This window comes from Spermophilus citellus, assembly GCF_964194105.1.
Source record: "Spermophilus citellus genome assembly, chromosome: 11".
Taxonomy (NCBI): domain Eukaryota; kingdom Metazoa; phylum Chordata; class Mammalia; order Rodentia; family Sciuridae; genus Spermophilus; species Spermophilus citellus.
This window is the reverse complement of record NC_138192.1, coordinates 118,697,565-118,710,639: the sequence shown is the minus strand read 5'-3', so window position 1 is coordinate 118,710,639 and position 13,075 is coordinate 118,697,565. Positions and strand designations below refer to the sequence as shown.

The 13,075-nt window shown below is 55.3% G+C and overlaps 1 protein-coding gene across 27 annotated transcripts in view; it reads right to left on the bottom strand.

The window, feature by feature from the left end:
* SPEG (striated muscle enriched protein kinase) overlaps nt 1-13,075 on the bottom strand; it is a gene marked incomplete at its 5' end in the record, with an annotated part of 56,034 nt that overhangs the window by 40,846 nt on the left and 2,113 nt on the right. For 11 of the 27 annotated variants that reach the window (XR_014017999.1, XR_014018000.1, XR_014018001.1 and 8 more), the window contains 6 exons: nt 1,011-2,317; nt 5,328-5,664; nt 5,747-5,836; nt 6,390-6,424; nt 12,386-12,499; nt 12,921-12,960. The exons of 1 other annotated variant lie outside the window; for it this stretch is intronic. Coding sequence is in view for 19 of the 26 variants with exons in the window: in XM_081261115.1 (XP_081117241.1) it covers nt 1,011-2,317; nt 5,328-5,664; nt 5,747-5,836; nt 6,390-6,424; nt 12,386-12,499; nt 12,921-12,960 (1,923 nt within the window). 15 more of the 27 variants (XM_081261133.1, XM_081261118.1, XM_081261122.1 and 12 more) reach the window with 10 other exon arrangements.

Sequence of the window (13,075 nt, the reverse complement as noted above, 5' to 3'; positions counted from 1 at the left end):
GTTATGTTATCTGGAAGATGGAAGGATAACATGCAATACTCTGCAGAGCTGGCAAACAGACTAAATGAGATAACATCCTTATGGGCCTAGTTAACACAACACCTGGGACATAGTGGGTATATAATAATGGTTGTCAGTAGGATGATGGACTGGAGCCTAATCATCTCTAAAGATTCTGAGGTGGTAACACTTAAATGCAAAATAACTTTGATGAAGAAAAATACAGGGTGATAAACACAATAAGAAAGATACTGGCAGGGTCTCCTAGATACAGTGTGGAAAAGCAGTAGGGAGTGGGAGCAAGTCAAGGATAGCTCCCTCTGCCTCTCCAGAAGTGGGCCCCAAGTTGCTGTTCAGGATGGGCAGGGTTAGGGGCAGCAGCACTTGTCCTTGATGTTGCTCATCACCCACAGAAAGGCAGGAAGACAACACAAAAACAAGTATGTGTAGGGACCAGTTAGTTCAGCAATGCAGAATGTGAGTATGGGAGAGAAGAGGTTGGGTAAGACTTTAGCGGCCACAGGTAGGCTGACATATGGTGCTGGGAAGGGAAGGGCAGAGTAAGGGGTTAACTAACGCAATGCTTGCCTGTAACAGGAATTTGAGACCAGCTACCCTCTCTTCCCCCATAGAGGAATGGAGGTTGCTGAGCACTGCTTAGGTTCTCACCAGTGCCTCTTCTCATTGTGGGTCCTTGACCCAACAACCCAGGAGGCCACTGGACCTCTGTGAACTTATGGCAGATATGTGGGCACCAGCCTTTGCTCACCCTGGCATCCAAACACACTCACACTCACACTCCTAACTCACCAATGGCAAATCTAGCACAGGACCTTCACAGTCTGTCACTCCAACCTGAGCCTGTGTCAATATGTTCTCTGGCAAACAGCACCCTCAGAGCAGCCTACCAGTCCCAAGCAAGGCCCTCCTTACTGCCAGGCAGTCTTGTTGCTCCCAAATCCCCTCCCAGCCAGGTCTGGGCACCTTTCCAACCCTTTCAGCAGCCTTACCGAGCTCAGGAGAGGTGGGTCGGACCCTGCGACCTTTGCCCTGGCTGCGGGGTCCTCTTCGGTCCCAAGCCCCCCAGGGACCATCCTCCTCTGGTCCTCTGCGCAGCCTCTTCTCGGCCTCGGGCCCTGCCCTGTTCTTCTCCAAGGTTTGGGGCACAGCAGCGCCCTCCAGGCCCGGTGTGGCCCAGGGCAGAAAGCGCACTGCCTGCGCTGGGGGCTCCCGCTTCCGACCCGAGGGGGCTTTCGTCTGGGCCTCCGGGAGATCAGCATTGTGGGGCGGCACAGGGCTCCTGCACTCCTGTATGGCTCTGCCCCGGGTGAGTGGGAACTGATCCCGACGCCGCCTAACCTCCTGCTGTGGGCCTTCCCCAGGCTCTGTCCTGCCCAAAGGGCCACGGCTTCTGGGCCTCCCAGGCTCTTCTACAGACTTGCCCACAATACTGGGAGGAGGAGGCTGGGTGGCGGCAGGGCTCACAGCCCGTGGAGTCTTGGGGGTAGAGGGCCGGGAGAAGAGTGGGGGTTCTCCAGGCTCTCGAGGGGATGGGGCACGCTGCAGGGTGGCACGCAGGGACTCATGGGAGCGCACCAGTTCCTCCCGCGAAGTGGAGCGGCGTATGCGGCCCAGCTCCTGCGCGAAGCGCAGCTCGAGATCAGAGGCAGGGCTGCGCTGTCGTGTGCGTTCGTCCAGCGAGGCCGCCTTCTGCTGGAACAGGCGGCGCCGCTCGGCCACACTGCCCTGTGGTGCCTGCAGCTCCTCCTGAGAGGTCCCAGGTACGCCCCACGCAGCGTCGCCTACGGACTTGGGCTGTTCCAGGGAGCGGGCCTTGCGTAGGGGGACCCAGGGCCGCAGGGGCGCTGGGGGTGAGTCGCTGCGCTCCAGGCTGCGACGTCGCTCCTCAAAAAACTGCAACTTGTCCAGGATGCGGGAGCCGGCTCGCACCAACCTCGGTGAGCGGCCCAGCGCCGACAGGCGACCTGAGGCCTCACTCAGTGGCGTCTGGGGCCGGGACTCTGTCGTACCCGCCAGCGAGGGCCCCGATGACTTGGACTTTTTGCCTCGTTTCTCTTCCGCGGTGGCGTCCTCCGGTAGCTCAGGCTCTTGAGTGCGCCGATGGAGAGATGTGGGGGTGGCTGGGGGCTGGGCGCTGGGTCCTGGTGGAGCCCTCTTACCCACCCTAGGGGATGGTGGCGGGAGCAGCGCGGACTTGGAAGGAGGCGGAGGGGCAGGGCGAGGACGCGGGGCTTCACTAGCCTGCTGAGGCTGAAGGTCAGGTTCCTCCCTTCGCAGTCCACTTTGAGGGATGCTGCTGCAGAACCAAGACCAAGAGGGGTAGAGAATTCAGGGAGCCTCCCCTCCTAGACTCTCAGCTTGTGACAGGGATTAGGCGGTGGGACATGCTGGGCAGGCTTGGGGGTGACATGGGCCAGACCCTCCTGCCCCCCACCCCCTGGAGAACGGCACAGCCAGAGCAGGGGCTGGGGAGAGGCCAGCGGCTCATGCACCAGAAGACTGGGCTAGTGGCTGAGTCCAGGTACAGACTCAACCCCAGGAGCTCTGGCCAGCCCCCTCCCCCCAGGCCTGGAAGCTGGGAACAGCAGGAACAGAACTGAGCATGGGCGAGAAAAAAAGAATGAGGTTTAGGACCCAAAGATGAAGTGGTGAGGGAAGACAGGAGGGTTGGGTAGGGAGGGGTCCTCTCTAGAATGCAGTCTTCTACTCATTCCTGCCCTCAGCTGGCCCCCACAGCCCAGCCCAGCCTCAAACGAATGCATCCCCTTCACAGTGGCCCTTAGAAGAAGGGCACTGGCCTTCTCTACCAAACACAAGACTTTATAGAGCAGTGCCCCATCCATGTGATGACCTAGCTCCTGTGGAGACCTGACTCCATTTCTAACACCACCTACAGTAGAGCAGAGCAGGCAGCAACTGAATCCCTGGGAATAGGATACCCAGACTCCTGTTCTCTTTGCTCAGTCTGCCCCAGCATAGACCTTTGTCTTTGTCCTGCCCCTGGGAAAGGAACCCTGAATCCTTGAAAACCCTCCTGAGAAGTGCTGAAATTCCCTCCAAAGGGTATACCCAGAAGTAATTACCCAGTGGGCCTGAACAGGGAGTGAGCAAGATGAGGAGGGAAGTAGCCTATCAGCCCAGGATACCCTCTCACCTAGCAGAGCTTTGATATCCAAGAGATAGACTTCAGTTTCCCCCTTATGGACCCTTGGTGGGGGGAAGTCAAACGTAAAGATAACAAGACAAGGAATCTGAGCTCTATTACCATACCTGACACATTAGAAATAACTTTAAAACTTATAAAACGGGGCTGGGGTCGTGGCTCAGTGGTAGAACGCTTGCCTAGCACGGGTGAAGCCCTGGGTTCGATCCCCAGCACCACATAAAAATAAATAAATAAAGATATTATATCCAACTACAACTAAAAAATAAATATTAAAAAATAAAATAATACAAAATTTATAAAATGGCTTATTGAATATTTACTGTGTGGCCAGGCATATACAAAGTAATTCAAATGCATTGAGTCATTTAATCCTCCCAACCCCGTGAGATAGGAACTGATATTACCCCCATTTACAGCTCCCCAAATGGCCCCCATTACCTCTACCATCAGCCACTCCCCTCTTCTCCTATAGCACTCCCTCCAGTATCTGCCAGCCCCCAAATCTCCAAAAATGACTCCAGTGCTTCACTCCAAAAAAACGAGGCTTCAGACAGGTTAAGTGTCTTCCCAAGGTGACATAGCTAGGAAATGGGGCACTGAGGTTGAAACCTAAGTGAATCTGACTTCTGAGTCCTTGTTCCCTTCAACTGTTTAGGTTTCTAGAGAGACAGAAGGGAAGAGAAATAGGACAGTACCAGCCAGGAGTCCTAGGAGTGCCTAAGTGTAAGGATGTTTTAGACTTCCGTGGTTGCACCCACATTGCAAGACCCACCTCTGGCTGGGGGCAGGGGAGGTAATCTTGAGTGCCCCAGGAGGCAGAAAAGCCTCATCCAGCCACCAGCAGAGAGGTATAGTCTACTCTGGGGGAGGGGTAGCAGAGTCCCTGAGGAATGGCCTCTGGGAACTGGGTGAGGTCTGCAGAGAAATTGGGGACAGCAAAAGAGGCCTCTTGCCCGCAGCTCCAAGAGCTCCAGGCCAGACGCTACCAGACATCACTAAGGAAATGGGTTCCTCCGAGTTGCCATAGCAACTCTAGGCTCTGGCTGGGGCCTGGGAAAGGCAAGAAAGGAGAGGCAGTACAGGGTACAGGAACACCAACGATAAGCCAAGGGAACTCCCCAGGCCCCTGTCCCAGACCAGACCTCTCCTGTGTCTACCACTGGCCACTCCAACCACTTATGAAACAGCCCCCTCCCCAGACCCCTTCTTTCTATTCCATGAAGGAGGTACCTCCTCCATATCCATACCCATCACAAAGCAGGCCCCCTCACAGCTCCCCCAAATGGCCCCCATTACCTCTACCATCAGCCACTCCCCTCTTCTGCTATAGCACTCCCTCCAGTATCTGCCAGCCCCCAAATCTCCAAAAATGGCTCCAGTGCTTCATTCCAATATCTCCACTTGTTACCACCCCCAACCTGGACAACCCTGGACCCCACCCTCGGTGTTTCCCACAAGATAATCGCCTGCCCCCTGCCGCTGTCACTCCAAACCCTCCACTCCATCCCAGCCTGCTGTCTCTAGCCCCTCCTTCTCCCGGCCCTCTGCCTCCCCACAGCCCACGTCCATCCTCCTGCTTCTGCAGGCCCCTCACCCCATCTGCCCCTGACCACCTCGGGTTCTCTTCTCTCTCCTGGGTGCTCGCCTGCTCCCCTGCTCTTCCCTGCTCTCCCGGGAGCTGCTGTGCGGAAAGGTTCTGTTCCTCCCAGAAAAAGGCCCACATGGGAACAGGAATGTGCAGAGAGATGAAAAGGCAGCAGCTGCTGAGACAGCAGGCACGGAGGGGGCAGGGGGGGATCCTAGGGACAACTGGAGCCTGAATGGGCGAGGCAGTAGAGGGCCCCTGACAAACTGGAGCTCTCAGAGGAGACAAGGAAGGGACAGAGGAAGGGACAGAGGGGTCTATGAGACCATGGAGATGGCACAGTGGGCCAGGACAGGTGGGAGCAGAAGGACGTGGGAGGTGATGGCCACGGAGGGAATGGTGTGGAAAGAGTGTAGCTGGGGCCAGCAGTGGGGGGTGGGGGGTGCACAGAGATGGATGGGGCAGGGGAGATGGTGGCTGATGGAGCAGTAATGGGCGGTGCAGGACAGCATGGTGAGATGGGACAATGCAGGCCCAGGTGAGGCCATTACTTACACGTGGATGGAGAGCGCCCGTCCTCTGTACAGACTGAACGCGCTGCCATACAGGTCACTGGCCACCGAAAGGCTATCCTCTGACCCCCAGCTTGCGCCCACCAGATTAGCTCGCGATGCCCGCACCAGCGGCTCCACCCCCAGGTGCCGTGGCCCGGCCCCGGTTGCCTGTGCTTGCCTTGGGCTGCCTGGGAGGCGGCAGGTGCCACCCCCGCTGCCCGCTTCCTGTTCCAGGACGGTCTGCCCGCTGCCCCACCAGCTCACTTGCTCCTCTGAGGTGCCTGTCACGGAGGTCGGGGGTGTGTCCAAGGAGGTGCCCACCAGGGTGTCAGAGCCCCCTAGAGAAAGGAGCACAGTAAGACCTAGATGCCCCTTGCGGGAAACCCTCCTGCCTGCTCTCAGAGCATCCAGAGAGCTCACCCGTGGGGGTGCTGAAGGCCCCGTCATCCCGAAGCTCCAGGCGCTGGGTCCCCTGCACATCGCTGATGTCATCCTCAGCCGTCTCTGAGTCTGGAGAAGAAGGGGTCTGTGTGGGCAGGGCCCTCCTCCTTCTCCTCCAACTCTTGCCTAAGTCGCCTCCTGCCTCCCCCACAGTGGGCTCCATCTTACCACAGGTAGGGCTTTCAGGAACCAGTCTTCTCTCCTCTTTTGCTTCTGCCACCTCCCTGCCCAGATTCCCACTTCAATGCCCTGGCTCCATCCCTGACCCCCTGGCTACTCACCCTTGCCTCCATGGGGCCCTCAACACTGCCATCCTCCCTCCTGCCCAGTTAATGGCTTACCAGGGACTCATCCCCTCCCCCTCCGCTCCCTGTGTGGTGCCCAAAATAACAAGGTCCTAGTTTCCAAGGCTCTAAAGTCTGGGTTCCAGTTCCCCAGAAACAAAGGGGAGTCACCTCAGAGTCGAACTGTCAGGGCACTCGACCAACTGCAGGGCCAGCCTGTCCTGCACCCTCAACCAGCTGGAAGGCATCAGGGTACACAGCTGAGGCAGGGTGAGGAGAGGCCAGGGCTGGGCAGGGTAGAGGGGGAAGTGGGGGTAGGGCAGAAGCCAGCTTCCTACCGTAACTTTGCTTTCTGCAGGAGCGGAAAACTTCGCTTCCATAGGAGCAGCAGGAGAGAGATGTGGACAGACAGTTATCAGAGTGTTTGTGGGATGGGACATGGAGGACAGAAGGGGCACAAGGGTCCCCAGTGCCTGGTGGGGATAGATGGGGGAGGAGGACACCAGATGTGCCCAGCATAGGGAGCCATCCCCAGTGCTGGGCTGGTTGTTCCAATTGGCCCAGTGGTTCTGGGACCCTGAACCCTTCCTGGTGCTCCTACTGGCCATACTCACACCTGTTTGGGCCCAGTTCAGCCACAGACCTGGGCCTTCAAATATTAAGGGTCAGTCCCACCCTCTACCACAAAATTTGTACTATGCTTTGACCCTTCCTTACAAAAGAAACCACATCTGTCTGCATGGGGCTGGGACAGGCACTCTCCTCAAGAATCCTCTCTTCTCCTGGTGAGTGGTTCTTTAAAAATGCCCAGAGTTTGAGTTAGAAACAAAGATTCCTGGGCATATTTTTTTAACTTTCCCAGAGTCTATCAGGTTCTGTGCCTCAGTTTTCCCCTGGGTGCCATGACAAGCAGGAGCCATGTGCTGGTTGCCATAGCATGGAAATATGCTCCTCCTCACTTGGTCTCACAGATGAAGAATGGGGAGCCCAGGCCCATGGTAGGGTGTGCTGATAAGCCCCCTTCCCATTGCTAGGTCCTCTCTCAGCTTCAGGGCCCAGGGGCCCTTCTTGGGTGGGTGGGTAGATGAATTGGGTGGGGGGGTGTCCCACATCTTATGGGCTATCTTCAGGGCCTTGATGCCTCATGAAGGGACATGGATCAAGAGGAGGAGTGGGCATGGGCTAGAGCAGTCCACGCACCATGGGTAAGTCGGCCAAAGGCCCGGCGGGAATGGCCGGTTTTCTGAAAGAGAAAAGCCAGAATGAGTTGTTGAGGGGGAAGCTTGCTCCTGAGTCCCCCTATACCTCCCAGTCCCAGCCTGCTATATCAGGCAAAAATGCATACTAGGGGCCAGTGGGGGGGGGGCATAGCTTGCCGGGTAGAGAGTGTATCCACTCTGCCTTCCTCCAGGCCACTCAGCTTGGCTCAGGAGCAGGGGAGGAAGGTGAGGGAACAGAAAGGCTGCAGGTCCAACCCTGGGACTCCCTGCTGGACAGAGGCTTATAGCCTGGGACCAGATAGAGGAGAGGAGATGTGGTAGCCAGGATGACTGATAAGAAAATGGAGGGGGTGCGCTTGAATGATGAGAGATGGAGGGCCAAGGACACAGATTCCTGTTGTGGGGAAGGACAGATACCTGGGATAGGTGTCAAGAGGACGGGGAAGGGGTGATGAGGGGGCAAAGAGTAAGGATCCCCGAGGGGCCAGAGCCCCAGGAATGCAGGAAGGATGCCCGGGTACGCGAAGGACAGGGCAGGGCTTGGGGGAATTTAGAGCTCAGCGAAGATCCCTTTGCGTTTCTTTCAGGAGCTTCAGAAGATGGAAGGCTCCAGAGTGGGGAGCTGGGGAAAACCGGGCGGGGGTCGGGGACTGGGGTTGGACAGAGGCGCCAGAGATGGCGAAGCAAACGGGTGCCCCGCGCCGAAGCTGCAGCGGTGGCCTCTCGGGTGGTCGCGGGGACTGGGGACTATAGGGGATTCTGCCCTTCAGCTTGGGGAGGGGCCTGAGCACTCAGGACGAGGGCCGGGGCGCCCCCAGCTCAGACACCGGGCCGCCGCCGTCCGCGAGGCTGGGGTGGGGCCGGCGCCGCTCCAACGCCCCCTCCCCCGGGCCTAGCCGCGGTGACCCGCCCTCCCTACGGGGCGCCCAGCCCTTCCTGCCCCCTCCCGGCGCTGCCCGCCCCCGGAGCCCTCACCTGGAAACGCTTCTTCACCCACAGCTTCTTCATGGCGGGGGAGGGGGCCGGGCCGGCGGCCGGGCGAGGAGGGGACGGCGGGGGCGGGGCGGAGTCGGAGGCGGGGCCGGGGGCGAGCTGGGGAGCGGGCGGGAGTCCGCGCGGGTGGCGGAAGGAGCCGCCGGGCCTCGGGAGCCCCGGCGGGGGTAAAGCGAAGGCGGCGGCGGCGCCCAGAGCCCGCCCTCTCCTGCAAGCCTGCACCCCACCTGGCGCCCCTACCCTTTCCTGCCCCTCTGCGTCCCCTGGGGCGGCCCTCACCTGCCTTCCCGCACGCCCACAGGACAGCTCCCGCTGCTGACAGCCCCCACTCCACCCGCATCTGCCTCCCGGGCCCTGGGCACATGGGGAAACTGAGGCACAGAAAGGGCGGGGTGCAGCGGCCCCTTGCTCAGGCCACTCTCATTGGCAGCCCAAAGCCGCCTCCAGGGCGTCTCCTCCGTCCTCCAGCCCGGCGGCCCTGGAAGGTCAATAGCATCTCCACTCTCTCACTCCGCAAACATGCGCACACGCAGACGGTGCCAGGCAGTACCCAAATCACTGCAGGACAGAGCGCCGGGTGGGGGCGCCTAGGTCATACTCAAGGGTTCTTGGGGATGGGGGCTCCCTGCTGACGCGGACCCAGGCTATAAAATGCCCAGGATCCTCAAGACAGCCTAAGACAGCTTTCCTCCCTTTGCCTTGAATTTCTTGATGCCCTACACACACACACACACACACACACACGCGCGCGCGCACACACACACTAAGGTGCCCAGAGGTACTACTCTTATTCGCAGAGTGGGCACACTCACCAGATGTTTGTTTGGGTCAGGCTGGGGATTGAACTCAGAGCCTCCATGCTAGGCAAGTCCTCTGCCACTGACCTAAATCCCCAGCCCTCAACAGATTTTTTTTTGTTCCCCCCACTGCCCTCCCCACCCACCCTATCCTTACCCCCATCATCCTACTCAGCACCATGAACTCTTTGCAAAAACCAAGTTCTATTCCGTTCTTCTCAATAATCATGGTAGCTAGATTTCTTTAATATTTACCAAGTACCTGACATTTTATAAATGCAACACTTACAGCAACCCCATGAGCTTGAAGCTTTTATGAGCATTCCCATCCCCACTTCACTGACAAGCCACTAAGGCTCAGAGAGTTCCTGTGGCTTAGCCAGAGCCACACAGCTTCTGAGTCTGCAAGTCATCCGATTGAAATTCTCATCCCACCATGTTAAATGGTTTAGTGTCTACAGTACTAAGTAATTGTTAACAAATATTGCATTCTTGGTCTGTACTAGACATTGTGCTAAGCACTTTGTATGAAAAAAAAACTCACCTAGTCTTCACAACAGGGAATGAGATTGAGGCATGGAGACATTTGCCCAAGCTCACACAGCCAGGATTCTATGACTGGATGATTGACCATTATGCCATAAAGCATCACAAGCTGATTGGTCAGTGTGTCTTCTAAATTTATTGCTTTAAAGCCTGGTTACTAAAATAAATTCAGAGTCAGACTAATGAGTTTTGTTCAACCTGCACAATATTTGGGGTGGCACAAGCATCTCAAAGTCAGCGGCTGACAATAGCACCGCCCACATTTCAGTTTCTGTTTGGCCCCTGAAGTTATTTGAGGTTGCACCCTATTTTTTTTTTTAAAGTTTAATGTCACACCTTATACCTTCCAGATACATACAGGTGTTCTTGTGTCCCAGACTGTCAGTGGCAAGTGTGTCAAGTACAGATCCATACACAGGGATGTGCATTGAGAGAGCATGTGTGTCTGTCCATACTGCTTCCAGCCAAAGGACCCTGGACACCCCAGATGTCCCACCCAGATGGGGTAGCTGAGATGGGAGAGGGGGTAACTTGAGCCTCTGCTCCCCAGGAGAATCCGAGGGGCTGGCACATTCCGTAGCAAAAATAACCAATGAGCAGCGGGGGTGAGTGACGGGACAGCTGGGCCTAGGAGGGGCGGGGAGATTCTGTGCTCCTGCCCTGGACCTGTATTGCTGAAGTGCTGGTCTGGGACATGCTCTCAGAGTGGGCCTCTGCCGTTTGCCCCAGATTGCCCCATTTTCCTTTGCTCCTGGGCTGGCTGCTGTGCTCTCCTGCTACTTCCCAAACTCAGGTTTCCCATTTCCATGTTGCCAGCATTTCCCCTTAGCTAGAGAAAATCCAAGTCCTTGTGCCATACCTGATCTCTCAAGAAGACACTCCTCTGAGCTGCAGGCACCCACTCTCCTCCCCTTTGTCTCTCTTTTCTGCCTCCATTCAGTTTCTCCCTCTTTCCCCTCCCTCACTAACTACCCTGCTCTGTATTTCTGACACACTGTATAATTTACCTATTTACTACATTTGTTGTATATTGTCTGTCTCTCTTCTCTAGAAAGTAACCTCTAGGAGGACATGAATGTTAGTTTTTTCCTCTTCACGTGTATTCCAAGTACCTAAAACAGTAATTGGCATATAGGCACTCAATAAATATGAGAATAAATGGTGGTAGAGCTACAGAGGTGGGGTGGGATAAGGAGTGCTAGGGAGGGGGACAATGGATCTTCTAGAATAGCTTTCTTCATCCAGTTGTCCCCACTTTTCTATCTTGACCCAGATCCTTTTCTAAGAAACAGTTGGAGAAGTGACCACCCTCCTGATTCTACCCAGAGCTTCTTGGAAGGATCTGCTCTGATCAGCACAGTGTCTCCTGCAAGGGCTTTGACTCACTGCTCCTCTCTGCTCTTTTCTTGCTTCCCTCCCAGGCCATCCTTCTGCTCACACTCTGGCCCCTCCTCCTCTCTCTGATTGGCATTTGGCATGAATGGATAGCAACACTCCATACCCATTCCCAGCTCCATACTAGTTTCCTCCTGGGTTTTCATCTATTCACTTCAAATTCCAGAAAATAAAAGAAGATGAAATTGCAGAATATTTCTTAACATGGGTTCTGGTGCACTCCCTATCTTTCCTTTGCTTAAACTGACTCTTTCTTCCTATCTCTAACTTTGCCCTTCATACCTTCCGTCCCCAGAATGGTTCATTACCATCTGTTGACCTTATGATTGACACCAAAGTCCCTCAGACCCTGTGCAAAACTCCAGCTAATACATGGGCAGGCATCCTTCACTTGCCCCTCCTCTCAACCGTGCCCTCTCCCTCTTACCCCCTTACAAAGAGGCTTCCCCTGCAGCCACGCATGCCCCAAGCTTTGAGGGTAGCACTTGTTCCCGTTACTTAATCTACCTATGGCTCCTCAGCTTGTACAGGTGGAAACCTGGTGTTTTGAAAGAAAAGAATGCCTGCCTCAGCTGGAGACTAGATCAGAAGGTAGATTGCCATGTTGACAGCAGAAAGATGTTCATGATAACGAATCTTGTTGAAGCCTTCCCACCCATCTCTTTCTGTGAGCGGGCAGTGTGGACCCAGACTTACAGACTCAAACCCAAACCTACCCCCTTACCAGCCATGTGACAGACCTTGGGTAAATTTTCTCCTTGAACCCCAGTTGTTTTTATGACTAACTGTCATAATAGTAACCTGGGGTTTGGAAGATTAAATAATTAAATGGGATAGAGTGCCTTACACAGTTAAGGACTTTATAAACATCCTGCATTTCTACTATCTTCACCTCCCATTTTTTCCTCATTTCTATATCCCCAAATCCTATCACTACCATCCCAGTTTCTCACACCCTCCAAACTCCCCAGCCTGCAGCCCACTCATCACCTCAAGGACCCAACCTCCCAGGGCCTAGCCAATACCCATCCATCCTGAGCCTTGCCAGGACTCTTAGCATCACCCTGTCTCGCTGGGCCAAAGAACAATCTCAGCCAGGAAACTGCCTCCTTCTCTTTGCAGCCAGGTCCTTGCTTGGCTTCCTCGAGTACCCTGAATCTTGCTGTTGATTCCAACCAAGAAAGTTTTCCATGAGTAAGTCTCAGCAGTGCTGAGATATTTGTGCAGCTGCCTCTGTTCAAGAGCTGTCACTGGGAAGGGACTGGTGGAGGGGTGGGCAATAGAAGGAAATGGAAGCCAGACTCATCCGGTGAATCTCCCAACATCACCAAAGCCAAGTCTCTCTCCCCCAAATCATGGGGGAAGGGTATAATTGTTAACCACCTGGTTCTTTCCAGCGGGACTGAATGAGGCTTCCGTTTGTTGTGCTGTCTTCTGTCTGTACAATCTGGACATGTTCTCATATGTGACATGCTGCAGCCCAATCCTCTTCTGATTCTAACATGAATGTCAAAGGCCCCAAATCCAGCCCCACAGCACCGGGGGCCTTTTCCTCACCCACAACCTTCAAACCTGCGATTCATCAGAGCAGCCCAGACTGGAGACTGTACCCAGCCTCTGTCTAGTTAAACCCAGCCAGAGCTGAACTCTGCCCACCATGCCACCCTGATAATTAAGCACTTGGAGGGACCAGGCAGACTAGGAGGCTCCCATCTTAAGAAATTCCAGGCCTGTACCATATCAGACACTCCCCAAATACTGCATGGCTCACTCAGTCTTTCTCTCCCTCTCTCTTACTTTTCAGAACTTCTTAGTAAAGAGCCCCCAGAGCCAAAACTAAGAGCCTGGGATGGGATGGCCATACCTAGCTGCATGTCTTAGGTAGATCTCCCTCCCCTCTGGTCCACAATGTCCTCACCTGTAAAAGGAAGCGTTTGGAGCAGCAGTTCTCTGTGGACCTGTCCAACATTAAACAAACATTATGACCACTGCTCTTTCTCTGTCCTTCCTTCATCTTACCTAATATCTCTCCCTTCCTACACCTGTTCTCATTAAGGTACATAACTTACCCTT